The sequence below is a fragment of the Acinonyx jubatus genome, chromosome B2 (genome assembly GCF_027475565.1).
Source record: "Acinonyx jubatus isolate Ajub_Pintada_27869175 chromosome B2, VMU_Ajub_asm_v1.0, whole genome shotgun sequence".
Classification (NCBI taxonomy): Eukaryota; Metazoa; Chordata; class Mammalia; order Carnivora; family Felidae; genus Acinonyx; species Acinonyx jubatus.
Genome location: NC_069385.1, coordinates 59,709,926 through 59,728,337, shown reverse-complemented (window position 1 = coordinate 59,728,337; position 18,412 = coordinate 59,709,926). Strand labels below are relative to the sequence as shown.

General features: G+C 31.7%; 1 protein-coding gene across 4 annotated transcripts in view; it reads left to right on the top strand.

Annotated features, from left to right (window-relative positions):
• GRIK2 (glutamate ionotropic receptor kainate type subunit 2) overlaps nucleotides 1–18,412 on the top strand; it is a 648,818-nt gene that overhangs the window by 225,589 nt on the left and 404,817 nt on the right. For all 4 annotated transcript variants that reach the window (XM_027057188.2, XM_027057189.2, XM_027057193.2 and 1 more), the window contains exons 2-3: nucleotides 12,290–12,457; nucleotides 16,516–16,773. In XM_027057188.2, coding sequence (XP_026912989.1) covers nucleotides 12,290–12,457; nucleotides 16,516–16,773 — 426 coding nt within the window. The remainder of the gene's footprint in view (nucleotides 1–12,289; nucleotides 12,458–16,515; nucleotides 16,774–18,412) is intronic.

Here is an 18,412-nt window from a genome sequence, read left to right as displayed (position 1 = left end):
GGTCGTTCCCACTGGGAAAGTGGGAATGGTAAGAAAGGAGCCTGGAGAGAGAGGCAGAAGGTAGACCATGAAGACCTTTGTAAATGGAACTAAACTTAAAAAGTAGGCAGTTATTGAAAGATCTTAAGAAATTAAATGACAAGATCAAAGTTGCATTTTAGAAATATTACTCTGGTTGCAGAAGAAAGCCTGATACGAGCAAGTCTGAAAAATCCAGTGAAGATGCGCTATTACAGCATGGAAGACATAGTATATATCTGGACTTAATCAAGCATGTAAGAAGGCATACATTGATATTCCAGCAGAAGTGATGGAGACCTAGGAACTGTCAGCTAGAATAATTAAGAAGATCATTAGTTAGTATAATAGTAGGAAAAGCCTCCAGTGGGGTATCCATGTGGGTAGGATCTCAGATTTTTGTCTTTAACTCTTTCTTGCTCATCATTTTTATCACTGACTTAGGCATAGAAACAAAACTGAATATGACCTAAAGGCAAAGGAAAAAGAAACACATTTCACATTTTGTAGTATTAGTAACTTACCTTGATGCATTAGATGTTGAATAAACTAATATTAATAAAGAGTTGATGATAGGATAAGAATCCAAATAGTCTTGGGGTGCCTGGGTGGCTCAGTTGGTTGAGTGTCTGACTCTTGATTTTGTCTCAGGTCATGATCTCGTGAGCCCCACATCGGGCTCTGTTATGACAGTGTGATGTCTGCTTGGGATTCTCTCTCTCCCTCTTTCTGCCCTTCCCACCTCTTTCTCTCTCAAAATAAATGAACATTAAAAATCATTAAAAAAGGAATCCAAATAGTCTTAATTAGAAATTTAGACAAACAATAAATAGATGATATGTTTCAGAGACATGTATGAAAAATAAAAGTACGTTAGAAACATAATTTTTTAATAAGAAGTTCAAGATCAATAAACCCTATGATATTGTATTCCAAAAAAAGTCTACTATTTATATTGTTTATACTACATTGAGAATCGACAGCCCCATGGTGTTTTGTTTTGCTGTAACCTAATTGGAATATAGTTAAAAAGTGGACCAACATTGAGTTGTAGATACACTGCAGTATTTTCAGAGAAAAATAACTAGAAAAATGAAAGGATCAGAATATTCATGTGATAATCAAAAGATTTGAAAGTTTTAACCTGGAAAAAAGAAAATATAGCCAGAAGAAGGTATCTGTTTTCAAATTCTGGATGATGACCATATGGAAGTTGGGCTTAAATTTATTCTAATCAGAACAAATGGTTAGAAGGTTCAGGGAAGCAGACAATGGGCGAATATGTAGAAGAATCTGGTGCTAGAGCTCTTCCAGGAAGTAAAAGACAACTTTAAATAGTAGCAAGTTTGCCATTCCTGGAGACCCAAATGTAGTAGTAGAGACAATCTAAGTATCCAAAGGATGGATAGACTAGATGATTTATTGATTATGTCATCTTAGACTCCTCTTACAATAATAGTACAATTGTAGTGCATTGTAAGTATTTTTATAAATGCTTGCAGAGTAATTTAATGGTCTTTTTGAGAAATCCGTTAAAAACATGCAGTAGTAACAAACTGTATAGGAATTTTATTTCTTTTTCCTCTTCTTTTTCTTCCCCTGCCTAAACTTTTATTACGAACTTTAAAAATATGCAGAAATGTTCAGATGATAGCATGCATAGTCATATACTTAAAACTTTGATTAAATAATTGTTAACATTTTCCATTTTTATTTTTATGACATCCAAACACTTCATCATGAATCTCCTAAGAATAAAGTTTTTTTCTTACATAACCACCATATCATTATTTTGCCTGAGGAGAAAAAGAAATAAATGATTCTCTAATGCCATTTAATATCCAGGGCATTTTGAAAATAACCTTTCACATTTGCAAAGAAGCATGGTGACTTTATCCTTTGGATAAGGATTTGTACAAAATTAAAATGTGGAGACCATGCTTTGTATTTATTTAGATAGAAAATAAGATTATTGTAATGGTTGATGGAACAAACTAGCATATCTTCTGAGAGAATAACAGATGTTATTCATAACATTGATTTTTTTATGAAATTAAACATCTCTAAAACACTGATCTTTGCCTACTTTAAGATAAGACCTATTTGAACAGTCTCAGAAGTTAGATGTGATGTTGGTTGGCACATTCATCACATCCTTATGAGTGACACAATCCTCAGTAGTAGTTAAAATAGATCTAAAAGAAAAGATTTGACAGGCTTCAGCAGTTAGCTTAATATAAATCTTTTATTTCAAGTCTTGATCAATATTGTTTTTTTGTGAGTTAGGGACTGTGATGGGAGAAAGTTTCAGCGTTTGTGAGTTTTGTGTGAGCAAAGGATTCCTTGCCATTTATTCTTTCATATCTACAAAATAAGGTGGACAAACAGACCTGTGGAAACGAAGGCTGTTGTCCTCTGTTTTTCTTCTTTTTTCTTTATCAGGCCTATTATAGAGTGATGAGCACTATTAACTTTTACAATAGGCTTGGAGACAGAACTTGCAGGCATTTTATTGTTTGATATAGAGGTTACATGAGATGTGGTGGCTCTTTCTGAATTAAAAAGAAACAAAAAACAAAACTAAACCAAACAAAAATAAAGCTGTGAGAATGATTATCTTAAGTGATTTTTTTGTTGTTGTTGTTTCAAAAAGCCAAAGGTACGCAATGTATAAGAAAGCAGTGAAGTGTTGCTTATATCCCATAAAGAATAGGGAATTTGAAGATACTGAGAAAATGGGCTTTAGATTCTTGAAAATGTAAAATCAGGTGAATCTTGCCACAAGTCCCAGGAAAGCACATAATTATACATTAGGAAGGTGCTGCTTTAGGATCATAGAGTTCTTCTGTGTTCTTTATTACTCTGGGATGTACTTTGTCCACCAAACATGATTTGTGAACTCCTTAGGGTAGCAGTTCTGTCTTCATGTACCACATGCTTATGAAATGCTACATGCAATTCTGACACTTTATAACAAAATGAGTTAAGTCCAGAAGCAAACACTTTTTATAGGAGGTACATAGTAGAAAATGAGTATTATTTTTCTCAGGCTATACAAAGAGAAAAAGCCCTATTCAAAATCATGTGAACAATTACTCTTTTGTAGGTTTATGAACAGGTGGAAAAAATGCTTTGCCTTTCAATTTTTTATTAGCAATTTTTAAAATAAAAAAATAGCTGATTTCTTCCTCAGAGAATCAAATTTATAGGCTCTTATTTTCTACTTCAGAAAGAAAATAGATAAAATATATATTCTCTCAGTATCCTACCCATCTTCACATCAGCAGATCACAGATAATTGCCTCTTGCTTGGATGAGTAAGGTGTCCTCCCCAGGCTTAGTTTACCATTTCCTTTAGATTTGATCTTCTCTTGCTCCTGAGCCACCTGGCTTCATCAGTAATACCCTGTTTTCTACGTTTTACCTTTCTCTTTCTATTGTTCTCTCCCTATCATATCAACATGCTGTCTTTCTCATCATAAAAGAAACAAATGCATTAACAAACACCCTGAGATGTCACAGTATCCTCCTGTTTTCTGCTACTGCTTAATAATAGTCTAGCTTTATTTTAAAACATGTTTTATTCATTTTTTCAAAAAATATAACATTAATGCAGGTTCATTCTTAACAATTTATAACGTACAGACAAGAGAAAAGAAGAAAATTAAAATTAATCAAATGCCTATCATCTGAAATAAACCACATTTATTTTGTTATGCATGATTACATATTATAACTACTTATATAAAGTTTTTGTCATCAAATGACTTCTGTAGAATAATTTAAAATGGCTAGCTACATAGTATTTTATTAATTAAATGTACCATGATTTATGTAAATAATTCTTCACCATTAGATATTTAGAGCATTTCTAAGCATATTGTTCTTGTTCTTATGTTCCTATGAACAAAGTGAACATCCTTGCATCTAAATCTCCCACGTTTTTCTTCATGTTACATTTTTAAAACTTGATAGATTTAAAGAAAGTTACAAGAAGGTTTATATCAATTTATTTTTCTCTTCAACTATGCTTTCTCTCACACACCTTAACAAATGTAATCTGTAAAATTTCTGTTTGTTTTAGTCTTTCCTTTCCTATTTTTGAACATTTTAATATGCCTATTAGTTATTTTCATATGATACTTATAAGTTATCTACTCATTTCTTTGCCAAGTTTTCTGTTGTAGTGTTTTATTGTTAATATTATTTCTATATTGAAGGTACTAACCCTTTGTTTTTTAATATACTATGTTTATATTAGTTAATATACTTACATATATTTTCTTATTTGTATTTCTTTAATCATGTTTATGTGTTCGATTATGGATTTTTTTTCAAATATTCAAGTTACATTCAGCAGTATTGCCTTTATTTTAACTACTTGTGCTATCAAAATTAGATAAGGCTTAGCACTTTTATGCAGTTGTTTTTTGAAGTAAAATGTTATTGAAGGATGATCCATATATACCAAAGTGCACAAATCATAGAGTAAAGCTTTAATAAATATATATCCGAACACTTAGGTTAACAAAAAACAAAACAGAACATCACCAGCACCTCCAAAGAACATCATGCACCCTCCCTATTCCACCCCACAACTATTTTTTGAAGTTTTGCAAAAATAAAACCATACAGCAGTATTCTTTTGTTTGTCTTCTTCCACCCAATATTTTGTTTGTGAGATTCATCTTATATTGTAGCATGCAGTTATTCAATGATGCATGCATTCCATGCTGCTATGAATATTCTTGTATATGGTTTTTGATGAACATGCATGCACCTTTGTGTTGGGTATATACCCTGAAGTAAAATTTTGGTCACAGGTCTTGTGTATTTTCAATGTTAGAAGGCTCTGATGCACAATTTTCAAAGTAAGTTGTACCAGCTTCTAGAGAGACCAGCAATGTATGGGAGGTCTACTTGCTCCACACTCTCAACTACAGTTGATACTGCTTGTCTTTTCCATTTTAATCATTTGAGTCAATGTAAAATTATTTTGAACTGTAATTTTAATTTTTGTTGTCCAGATTATTACGAAGTTGAACTCTTTTTTGTGTGTTTATTGTCCGTTTGGGAGGAAAGTGCTTGTTCAAGTTCTGTACCCATACTTCTATTGATTTGACTGCCATTTTCCTTTTATGAATATTTTAAAGAGATGAATTCTCTGTTTTACACACACACACACACACACACACATGCACACATCCTACGAATTTTTTCTTGTACTGAGAAGTTCTTAATTTTAATGTAGTCTAATATGTCATATTTTTTACCTTTTGGTTATTGCTTTTTTTTTTAAGAAACCTTCTCTTAGTCTGTTTTTCTTTTAACAACAGTATTGTTTAACTTTCACATTTAGTCATGTGATTGAAATGACTTTTTTAAGTGTGATTATCAAACTGAGCCAGACATACTTACTAAAAATACAACTCTTTTGCACTATGCACTGATGCACTATATAGAATCATCACTTATATGTCAACAGCTATACAGGTGAAAGTCTGTTTATGGATTATATGTTCTGTTCTATTTATCTAGTAGTCTATCTTTATACTAATACAAAAATTGAGTAATTTATAACTGAATTATTACAATTCTTGAAATACAGTAGTGTAAGTCCTCCAGTTTTGTTTCTCTTAAGAGTGCTTTATTATTTTGGGCCCTTTGCATTCCCACATGTATTTTAGTCTTATTGTGATTTTGATTGGGATCGTACTAAACTATAGATAAATTTGTGGATAATTAATGCCTTTAAAATCTTGAGGTTTTTTTTTTTAAGTTTATTTATTTATTTATTTATTTATTTATTTTGAGAGTGGGAGAGGGTGTGCACAGGCAGAGAGAGAAGGAGATAGAGAATCCCAAGCAGGCTCCACACTGTGCAGAGCCGGATGCAGGGCTCAAACTGACGAACTGTGAGATCATGACCTGAGCTGAAATCGCGAGTAAGATGCTTGCTGACTGAGTCACGAAGGTGCCCCACTGAGTTTTTTATTTCATAAATTTAATATATGAAATAAATTTAATATTTCATAAATTTAATATAATTTTCTCTTAACATTTTATAGCTTTTACCACAATATTTTGCATATCCTTTATTATTGAAAATGATTCTTTATAATTATTTTTTCCTTTTGGTTTGTTGTAGATATGTAAAAATATCGTTTATTTTTATACATTGATCTTATGTCCAATGACATCTTGCTAAATTCATTCTTTTAATCATAATAATTATCTGTATTCTTTTTTTTTCTTTAAAAAATACTTTTTAATGTTTATTTACTTTTGAGACAGACAGAGACAGAGTGTGAGTGGGGAGGGGCAGAGAGAAAGGGAGACAGAATCCAGAGCAGCCTCCAGCTTCGGAGCAAACTGTCAGCACAGAGCCTGATGCGGGGCTTGAACTCACAAACTGCGAGATCATGACCTGAGCCGAAGTCGGACGCTTAACCAACTGAGCCACCCAGGCGCCCCTATCTGTATTATTTTTCTGTATTCACAATCATTTCATCTGAGAAGAGCCATAATTTCAGTTCTTCCTTTTCAAACCTTTTATTTTTTATTTTTAATTTTTTTTTTTAGTTTCATTACTAATTAATTGAACTAAATAGGACTTTCATTTCAACGCTGAATAAAAGTGGTCATAGTGAGCACCCTTATTTCATTACCAGTCTTATGGGGAAATATTTCAAAATTATACCAGTAAGTCTGATGTATGATGTAGGTTATTTATAGATACACCATACTTGCTCAAAAGGTCTCTTCTATTTCTGAATTGCTTAGAGTATCTAATCATGCATTGAAGTTGAAATTTATCAATGATATTGTTATGACTATTAAAGGATTGTTCAGTTTTCTCTATTTTATGTTAATATTTTAAATTACATAGAATTATTTTCAAATGTTAAACACATCTTAATTTCCTAAAATAAAACCCACTTGTTTTTTTTTTTTTTTCCTCTTTAGGTTTTTATGCAAATTCCAGTTAGCTAACGTACAGTGCAATATTAGTTTCAGGTGCACAATATAGTGTGATTCAACACTTCCACACAATACTTGTGTTCACCACATGTGCACTCCTTAATCCTCATCATCTATTTCACCCATCCCCTCAGTCACCTTCCCTCTGGTAACCATAAATTTGTTTTCTGTAGTTAAGACTCTTATTTCTTCATTTGTGTCAATCTCTCTTTGTTCATTTGTTTTGTTTCTTAAGTTTCACATATGAATGAAATCATATGGTATTTGTCTTTCTCTGGCTGACTTATTTCACTTAGCCTAATACTCTCTAGCTCCATCCAAGTCATTGCAAATGGCAAGATTTCATTCTTTTTTATGGCTGAGTAATATTCCATTGCATACATATACCACATCTTTATCCATTCATCAGTCAGTGGACACTTGGACTGTTTCCATACTTTGGCTGCGTAGATAATGTTTCCATAAATGTCAGGGTGCATGTATCCCTTTGAGTGAATATTTTTGTTTTCTTTGGGTAAATATCTAGTAGTGCAATTGCTGGATCATAGGGTAATTTTATTTTTAACTTTTAGAGGAACCTTCATACCCACTTGGTTTGGATGTATGATTATCTTATATATTGCTAGATTCAATTTACTGTAGTTTATTTAAGATTTGTACATCAAAATGATCCTTAAGAGATGGTGTGTAATTTTTTTTATAATTTCTATCTTCTTATTCTTGATTAGGCTTGTTAAGATTTTATACATTTTAATAATATTTCAAATAACCAAATTTTGTCTTCGTGTGTGTGTAGTTTATTGTATATATATATATATTTTATTTAATTCTGCTCTAATCTTTATATTTTTTCTTCTGTTTCCTTTGGATTTGTTTTGTTTGTTTTTTTCTACATATTTGAGATGGAATCTCAGATCACTGATTTTTAATCTTTTGAATTTTCTTTTAAGAATGTACTTAGTTGTATTAGGCAAATTTTGAATGCCAAATTTTCAGTTTTATTTTGTTTCCAGGATTTTGTAATTTCCACTTTTATTTCATTGTTGACCAATAGATTACTTAGGCATATATTCTTTAATTTTTGAACTTGGGATTTCTAAGTTATCTTTTTGTTATTTATTTCTAGTTTAATATCACTGTGGTGAGGGAACATGCTCTGAATTATTTCAGTACTTTTAAGTGTGTTGAGATTTAGTATATGACCCAGCTTATGATCAATTTTGGTAAATATACATTTGAAAAGAAAAAAATATTTTGTCATTTTGAGGTACTGTGTTTCATCTTTGTTAGTTAAGTCAAATATATTTAGATTGTCTAAATTTTAAATATTTTTTTTTGTCTGCTTACTCTATCAGTAACTAACTGCTAACACTACCGAGAGTGGTGTTTTAATGTTTCCCACTATGATCTATAACTCCTTCTTATTTTGTCAGTATTTTTTATTAGATGTATATCGAGTCTGATTTATATCATTCCAGTGTATTGACCTCTTTATCATCATTATGATACGCACTCTGTATCTCTATTCTCTTCTTGTCTTCAAGTCTACTTTATGTAACATTAGATAGCTTCACCAGCTTTTATTTGGCTAATGTGGTTTTAGAACCTATCTTTGCCCATCTTTTTCTTTATTTTTTACTGTTTCTCTTGCAGGTAGCTTATAGTTTTGTGCCTTTTTACCCTGTTAGATAATCTTAAACTTCAAAATGTGAATCTACTCCATTTACCTTTAATGCAATTACAGATGCATTTGTTTTAGATCTACCACTTATACCATCTTGTTAATTTTTTGGTGTTTTTCTCTCCATTTATTTTACTTATGTTTTCTTATTCTTTTTGGACAAATGAAATATTTTTATTATGTGACTTTTAATCTATTAAAGTTTTGATCATATACTAGTTCATTATATTAGTCTCTATCTTAAGAAATTTAAATATGCATTATTGATTTACTATAATCCAAAATAATTATCTTTACCTTTCTCTCAATATTGCTAGAACATTTACATTCTTTAATTTTATTTATTTTTTTCTCAACTTTGTTATTATTATCATGCACTTTAATTTAAATACATTACAAACTTCATAAGATATTACTATTTTTGCTTGTTTAGTTAAAATTCATTAATAATCACCCACAGGGGCGCCTGGGTGGCGCAGTCAGTTAAGCGTCCGACTTCAGCCAGGTCACGATCTCGCGGTCCGTGAGTTCGAGCCCCGCGTCAGGCTCTGGGCTGATGGCTCAGAGCCTGGAGCCTGTTTCCGATTCTGTGTCTCCCTCTCTCTCTGCCCCTCCCCCGTTCATGCTCTGTCTCTCTCTGTCCCAAAAATAAATAAACGTTGAAAAAAAAATTAAAAAAAAATAAAGTATTTTTATTTCTAACTGCATTTATTGAAATTCCCAGAATAGTAGTAAAAGTCAATAATGTACACATTCTTATCTTTTTCCTGACATTACCAGGACTTCCTTTCTATTTTACACTTAAGTATAACATTTAACATTAATATGTGATTTTTTTTCTTAATAAAGCTTCATTGTGACTCCATTATTTTTCTAAAAATATTTTCCCTTTTATTAATCAAGAATAATTAGTGATATCTATCAGTAATGTCCTTATACCTAATCACCTAATATGGTGTTTACACTTTTCTTTTTTGACCAATTACTGTGTTAGATGTTATTAAACTTTCCAAAATTTTAAACAGAATTACAAAAGCTCCCTTTTTTTTCCTACATAAGTTTGAGGAACCCACCAAATACTTTTTAAAAAGTAACTCTTTACTAGATTCTTTTACCCTACCTGCCCATCCTTGCCCTCCACACATAAGAAGTAGTGATATCTCTCTCTCTCTGTCTCTTTCTTTTTTGAGTACGTGGCTGGAAGGTGTTATAGAAGATATTTTGCCTGGAAAGCTTGCGTGATCTGGGTGTTTTTTATTTTTATATGCAAAATTTTAAATTCTGGCTTTGGATCAATAAAAATTGTTTATTTTATTTAATTAAGATGAAAATGGGTTGTCCTAAGGAATTAGAAAGATTTCCTTAAATATTCAAACCACTAACAAATATATAAACTTACATTTGAATTATTTATTTTGAAGAGAGATAAAGGATGGGGACATTTTAACCCACTGTCATCAAATATTGACCGTTTTTGTATTTTTCTTTTGTATGTATATCACATAGAAACTATAATTTGAACTGAGGAAAGTAGAAGATTTAGTTTTTCATTTTATTGTGCCATTAAGAAACAACTTCAGGTTTGCATTTCTATAATTGACTCTTTATTCCTAATTAATTTTAAGAAGTATCTTACAATTGCTCTATTATTTTTCTGTTCCATATGTAGGATTTTACAGTTCTAATTACATATTATATTAAAGTCAGCATGTCTCACCTTTTAGGAATTTTAGTGTATTTTACCTGAATGAAATTTTGAAGTTTTTGAAGTGGAATAAGTTTCTATTGGAACTAGTTTGTAGTGGAATAAGTAAGGGCTTTTAATTTTTTCATGAACATATTATAATGTTAGCTCTATAACTTCATAGTTATATGATCTTTGGCCAAAAGAGTTCTTTCCTAAAATAATACTACTGGGATTACTTTGAAGATTCAATGAAACCTTAATCACTTATAGAGTGCTTACTTTATGGCAACCACAATCTAAGTGTTTTGTTATGAGATAGCATTTAATTTTTATAACAACGCTATGCAATAGTGTTAATTATAATCTTTTTTTTTAGATATGAAGAAATTTAGACTGAGGATTTAAGCAACTACCCAAATTTAAATGGACAGCAAATGGCAGAACCAGAATATGAACCCATTTTGGTTTCAGAATTTAGGCACATACCATTATTCTCCTCCATATATACGAGATATCTGATTTGGTTCTTGACACCCATTAGGCATGTAAATACTTATTGTCCTTCTGCTTAGCATAAGTCTCCAAAGATTTTAAACATACTAAAAGCACTATTTCATAATAAGTTGACTGCTCTGATAATTATACCATCAATTTAGCTGAAAGAATAAGAGAAATATTTCAAACTAGTATGGTGTCAAATAACAAATTTTCCAATTCTTCCTGAATATAAATTTGTCTGAGCACTGTGGTATTTTCTTGAGTCCTAATTTCTCATATTTAGAGGAATTGTTACCATACCATGTCTTCTTATGAATTTAAAATAGGAAGTTTGCTGATAGTATAGTCACCTGACATTCATATGTCAGAAGACTTTTGATGAGGTATGAATTGCAAGGTGTGGAAATGGCTTATCCAAGGGAGTTTAATTTGTGAATGCCTATGCTGAGAGCACATGGCATGAAATTTGAAAGGAAGAGAGATAAATGCTTTCTATTGTTTAAGTAGTACTACTTTCCCAAGGACAGAGGTTGGACAGTGTCAAATATCAGATGCTCCCCCTTTCATTCCATTTACCAAAGTAACAATAAGGAAGAGATTCTGTTGGAGGCAAGGTTCCCATAGGTCACTCATAACTGAATAGAGATGATATCAGTAAGAAGCAAGGCTGGGACAAGAATGAGGGAAGTGGACTAAGATATAACAGGTAAAAGATAACAAATGGAAAGGACATGTTTTTGAATTGTATTCTACATTTTATGGGCTAAATTATACACTTCCATGATATTCACCAATTAAGGGATTTTACTCTGTTTTGGAGATTTATCTTTCACAAATGTCCAAGTATCTTCTAAAAAAGACTTAGAGCAAAACAAATACAGAAATGACACTTTTTTCTCTTTTCTTGCAAGGAAGATGGTAGAATTTGCAAGTTAGTTTGTATTTGGGGCTTTTAACACAATAAGTGCCATAGAAATTATGCTAAAGATTTCTGATTTCTCAGATAATGGAGACAAATTTAATATAACTTTCCTGATATTTAACTTCATAGCTTTATATCAATATAGACGATTGATTATTCTGGAACTGTGTGCAAAATTTTGAGGGATAATACTCAATACTTAAGGCAAGATCTGTATATATCTAGGCCCTAAAAGAAGGAATTACCAGAAGAAAAAAGGCAAAGTCATTTTTAAGCTGTGTTAAATAATGATGGCAATAGCAAAGAAATTTTTACAGTGTGGATTTATCTAAAAGGGCACATCCCAAATATTCAAGTTCATAAAAAGTAAGCACAAACTCCATGTACTTAAGCAAATAACATGTGTACTTTATCACCCATAAATGCACATATACATAAAATTACAGAAAATGTTACACATTTTCTCCCTTTTGTAAAACTGCATGATTATTCTTTTCTCCAGGTGGTATTTTTGAATATGTGGAATCTGGCCCAATGGGAGCTGAGGAACTTGCGTTCAGATTTGCTGTGAACACAATCAACAGAAACAGAACGTTGTTGCCCAATACCACCCTAACTTATGACACCCAGAAGATAAACCTCTATGACAGTTTTGAAGCATCCAAGAAAGGTAATTGACAAATATTTAACATTGTATTTTCTGGAATTCAATTCTATAGGTATTCTTAAGAGATTTCTTAATTCCAAATATAATTAATAAGTCATTAGGAATATTTTCATGCAATGTTTCTTTCCAAACTGCATGTAAATTTTATCAAAGAAGGTAAGGTGTTATGATTACCTATTATGACAAAATCATTTATAACATAAACTCAGTTAGGTCTATGATTGTTGTAAATTGTTCCCCCGCAATAATCCTTTTCTTACTAAACGATTCCTATTTTTAAGAACCCACTAAATAAAACTATACAGCAGTGGATTTTACCTAGTTTTGGAATCCATTATTACATTTTTATTGTGTTATCTGTCATTTCCAAGATTTACATTATCACTATTGTCTCAATTTACTGACTACCTTGAAAGTTCTGTAGTTCCAAGTTACTTCATAATGTCAGCCCAATCTTAAAACTTTATTGGAAAATTTTCAACAGCCTTTCATTTATGTGTACTTCATGCCCATTTTTAAAACTATTGGATGTTTCTAACTGAAAATAAATGGCTAATGATATGAAAATTGATTTATAAGGGCGCCTGGGTGGCTCAGTCGGTTGAGCGTCTGACTTGGGCTCAGGTCATGATCTCACAGCTCGTGAGTTTGAGCCCCGCGTCGGGCTCTGTGCTGACAGCTCAGAGCCTGGAGCCTGCTTCCGATTCTGTGTCTCCCTCTCTCTCTGCCCCAACCCACTGGCATTCTGTCTCTGTCTCTCTCAAAAATAAACATTAAAAATAAAAAAATTAAAAAAAAATTCAATTATAGGAAGATATAATTAGAATACTTTATAAATTTTGTTATTTCTTTTATTTTGTTGTCAAACTGTTTTTTTAGTGATAAGAACAGAAAAATAACTTTGTGGAATATGAGTTTAACATTTAGAAAGTCAGGAAGGCAATAGTGAAACTATTATCAAGGCATTATTTTAACCAAACAATAACTTTGGTAGTAAATGTGTTTTGAGAGATGTTTCCATTGTCTTACTTGTCTAAGTGGGTGATATTTTGTTTTGCATAGTTAGCATTCATCTAATAGGAATTAAATTTCATAATATAGATTTTTCACAAAGGAATGGGATTATAAAGCATTTGTTCTAAATTTATATTTTTAAAGACAACATTACCTTTCTGTAATTCTAGTATTGTTTCATTAGCTACCTAACATTGAAAGAAATGTACATAATTATTTATAATTCTAAGTTGGTCCAGATTTCTTCTAATTTCATTAATATTAATGGCAACTGATAAGGTACAATATTCCTTGAGATGAAAGTATCTTTTTTATCCCCCAGCTAACTAGTGTTTATCAAAGCCTAAATTCTGCTTGCCCTTTGAATTCATATCTTTGAGAATACAAATAAGTTTCCACATTTCAGAACCATGTCAGGGTGATGAAAGGTTTTAAAGGCTGGAAAAAAAGGGTAAAGGTTATTGTGAAGTATTACATTTGTCATCATAATTGCAAAATAAGTCATTAACTGCAAGACAAGTGCGTTTGATTAGTGACATAGTTCAGGATTATTTCCATTAGGAAGAAGAAGCTCTGTCTCAAATGAAATCATTTAGACCAAAGAATATGGAATATGAATGAAGTATAAAAAAATATCAATACATTTCTTAATGGTGAATTCAAAGGAGCAATGTAAAACAAAAACAGTCTAGTGTGTTCTGACAGCAAACAGGTTACTATCTTGGGAATTATGAGGTCCTCAACTCATTTGGTTTCAAAATACTAAAAAGCGTTTATGAAATTAAAATCCATTGGGAATCGAATTCATTAATTGACTTTGTCTGAAACTGGGGAAAACTCAAATAAACATAATTAAGTAACTTTGTGATATGTTGAGAGGGTAAATGTCATGGTTTGGGTCTTACCTTCTGAAGCTCTTGCTTACTGAGCTATTTTGATTGGGAGGCATAGCAATATGTGAAAGGGTAATATGAGAGAGAGATCTGGTATAATATCTGAACCTATGGTAGCTCAGTAAATATATATAAATATAAAATAATATATATTATATTAATATATAATATATTATAAAATAATTTTAAAAATTTGGACATTTAAATTTTTTTAATTATTTTTCCAAAACAAGCAAATGATAAGAAATTAGATGTTTACATTTCAACATTTTCTCTGTTATATGCTCTTATACTTTTCATAAGTGATACTGTTTTGCTGAGCAAATAAATACATTGATGTATTAGATCTTGAATTATTATTTGAATCATACATCACTTTTAAGTGATTCCTCTGATAGCTGAAGACTATTTCATATTTGAAACACATTTCAGAACATTCTGTATAAACCACTATAATGTTTTCAACTTTTTTTCACCTGTGTTCTGTCAAAAACCTGGTAAAGGAAGATCTTTTATTCTCAACGTATATGAATTAAAATCCAAGTTCGTGAAAAATGTCAGTTCCAACATGACTACTGATTCAGAATTCCAATCACTATTTAAAAAGTAAGAACCTACATATTCAAAAAATGTACTTAGATCATACTGAATTTTTGAAGAAAATGTTTAAAAGTGAATTTTTTTAACTATAATTTATTTACTTACTAATATCCCTAAGCTTAAGAATCATTCCATCACATTGTGTTTTATGCAGTGAAATCTCTGAAGGAAATTTTGCTTCAGTAGAATTAAAATTCAGTATAATTTTAAACTATTTTGGAGAGATTCAGTCTGAACACATAATTAATGCCTAAATCCCAATAATACTTCTCCTTAGTCCTGTTTAAATATTTGCAGGGATGGGTAAACCAATGCCTCTTGGAACAGATTTCCACTTTTTGACATTTATTACTTCCCTTTAATTTTTTTTAAATTTAAATTATGTCAAAATTTGTGATGAACCTCTAACCATTTGCCCTATTCTTCCTTTTCTAATCAAATGAAACAAACTTAAGCCTCTTTTACAGGCCAGATCTACAAATATTTAAAGATGATTTTCATGTTTCCAATAGTTATTTACTTTCTAGGCCCAAACTCCCTAGTTGCTTTGAGGGACCTTATAGAATTTGAAGTCCTATCATAGTCTGTTCTAATCTGAATAGCTTCTAGGTTGTTTATGCCTTTCTTGATTACTGTATTTATTATTGATGTGAATAAAATTTTCTGTGAGTGAATACAAACCTCAAAAATTAATTTAGAACAATATAAAAGACTTACAGTATACAAAAGTCAAGTAAAAAAAATGATTAAGTATTTATCTAATAATTTTCTTGAGGAGATTAAGTTATATGAAATCATCCTTGATAAGCCATATCAGGTTTTTTTTTTTAATTTTTTTTCAACGTTTTATTTATTTTTTTTGGGACAGAGAGAGACAGAGCATGAACGGGGGAGGGGCAGAGAGAGAGGGAGACACAGAATCGGAAACAGGCTCCAGGCTCCGAGCCATCAGCCCAGAGCCTGACGCAGGGCTCGAACTCACGGACTGCGAGATCGTGACCTGGCTGAAGTCGGACGCTTAACCGACTGCGCCACCCAGGCGCCCCCATATCAGGTTTTAAAGGGGTATCTGTAATGCTTAGCTTGATCTGTATCATCAGATATGTGCAAATACTTAGCTCAGTGTTGCCCTAGCTTTTCAGATGGGGAGGAACAACCAAATGGCTTCTGATTAAGAATTTAAAATGGTGGAGGATGGTCAGTGAATTTGGGAAGGAACACTATTTCCCCAACTTCCTGATATAAACTATTTTTGCAGGGTGAACCCTTCCCTTCCTTCTTAAATTCTAGAATATTCTTCCTCTTTCTCCCTTTTGGCATTATTTGTAGAATCATTTGAACATTGAGTTGCAGATGCCTGGAAGATTTCCCTTCTGACAAACTGAACATGTTTGCAGTCAGAAAAAAATATGAAAATTAGCTAAATGGAGATGTTATTTATAAGGAAAACAAAATCTTTCTTCAGGATAAACCTTCAGGTTCACAACACTAATGTGATAATGTTGGCACACTGGCACCTCTCCTTGTTATTGACAGACTTCTCTCTCTCCTCAGCCTGTGATCAGCTCTCTCTTGGGGTGGCTGCCATCTTTGGGCCTTCACACAGCTCATCAGCAAATGCTGTGCAGTCCATCTGCAATGCCCTGGGGGTTCCCCACATACAGACCCGCTGGAAGCACCAGGTGTCAGACAACAAAGATTCCTTCTATGTCAGCCTTTACCCAGACTTCTCTTCACTCAGCCGCGCCATTTTGGACTTGGTGCAATTCTTCAAGTGGAAAACTGTCACAGTTGTATATGATGACAGCACTGGTAAGAAAAATCAGTAGCCTTCAGGGCTATGCTTTAAATACACATAATATTCTGAAACTTATTCAAAATTCTTACTATATTCCTGTTTTGATTTTTAATTAAGGAAAGAGTTGGAAAGACATTTGGAATCAAACGTCCACACATCCAAAGAACAGTTAAATCACATACTTTCTCTCTGTATTTTTAAAATAAGCACTTTTTTTTTCCGTGGGGAGACCAGGTAGCATGAACTATAATATTGGATGAAGGAAAGAGATAGTGTGGAAATTAATATTGAAATACTTATTGAAAGTATTCTTCTGCCAGGTTCAGGATAGTTTTCCAAAGTAAAGTTTTATGACTGGCTATTAATGAAACTTATCAAGAAATTCAGGATTTTGCCTTAACATTTTCTCTAGCTGTTGTGTGCAAAAACTGTGTATGAAAGGTAGTAACTTTGTATCTGTGTAGCATGTTAAAGTTTAAAACTTTTTTTCTCATATTTGAAACAATATTATAACCACTGAAATACTCAGAGTGTTTGGACTTATTTATGTGTAGACATACTTTAGGGACTTGGATAATATAATTTACTAAGTGGTATTTACTTCAGTGTCTTCTATGAATATTTTAATGAATGTTTGCTGCTAGAAGTTGTCTGTGCTTTCCTGTTTTAATGTATGTTATTATTTTTATATATGAGTAGTTGTTTTAAAGTAGCAATTAAAAATACATCTCATAGGTAAATATATGAAAGTAAACATTGAAAATAAAGTCTTTATTTTCCTTAGCAGTTATATTGGTAGAAGTTCATACTATTTTGGTTATTATTTACTGATAAGAGTTTTACATACGTTAAGATGCTTATCAATGGTGTAAATAATGATCCTTAAAGTAGACCCTAAAAATAATGTTGTATTCTGAGACATTTCATTATACCTTTATGCTTACACAAAAATTGGAATTCATTTGAATATTAATTCTTCCAAAGTACTCCAGCAGCATGCTGTGTTCATGCATGCAATATTTAGAACTATATGCAGGAACCCATCCCTTTGCCAATAGAATGGACCGTCTACAAATAGATGTCAGAGCTCTCCCAGGAGAACAGGGAACAGGAAACCATAGGGTTGAGAAAACAATGAAAGTACTTTGAAAAACATTTTCATTAGGCTAAGAAAGAGCGAGTCTCAATACACATCAATAGAGTAATTTCATTTTTCTGCTTTTAAAAAGTGAAATGTTTATACATAGTTTTAACTTAGAAATACCTCAACAAAGACCTTCAAAAAATAACTTAGTAAGTACCTTTGGTGTGTCTTTTAACTCAAATTAGACTTATTAAGTTTGTTGTCTGATGTTTTACTCCCAAATCATTACTTTTCTGTCATTGGTAAAGTTCTATATATCATGTTATAAATGGTAGATTCTATGTGAATGGTTTTTCTGAGTTGTATAATGTGACGGTACAGGGCATCCTCAGTTACAAATTTGTCCACATATGTTTATGAATTGTTGTATACAGGCATATATAAATATGAGTACACATGCATTATGAATCCATGGATTATTTACTTCTCCATTCCCTCTGATATAATTCAAGTGAATGATGTGCAAATATCATGTACCTTCATAGATGCATGCACACACACGGTATATA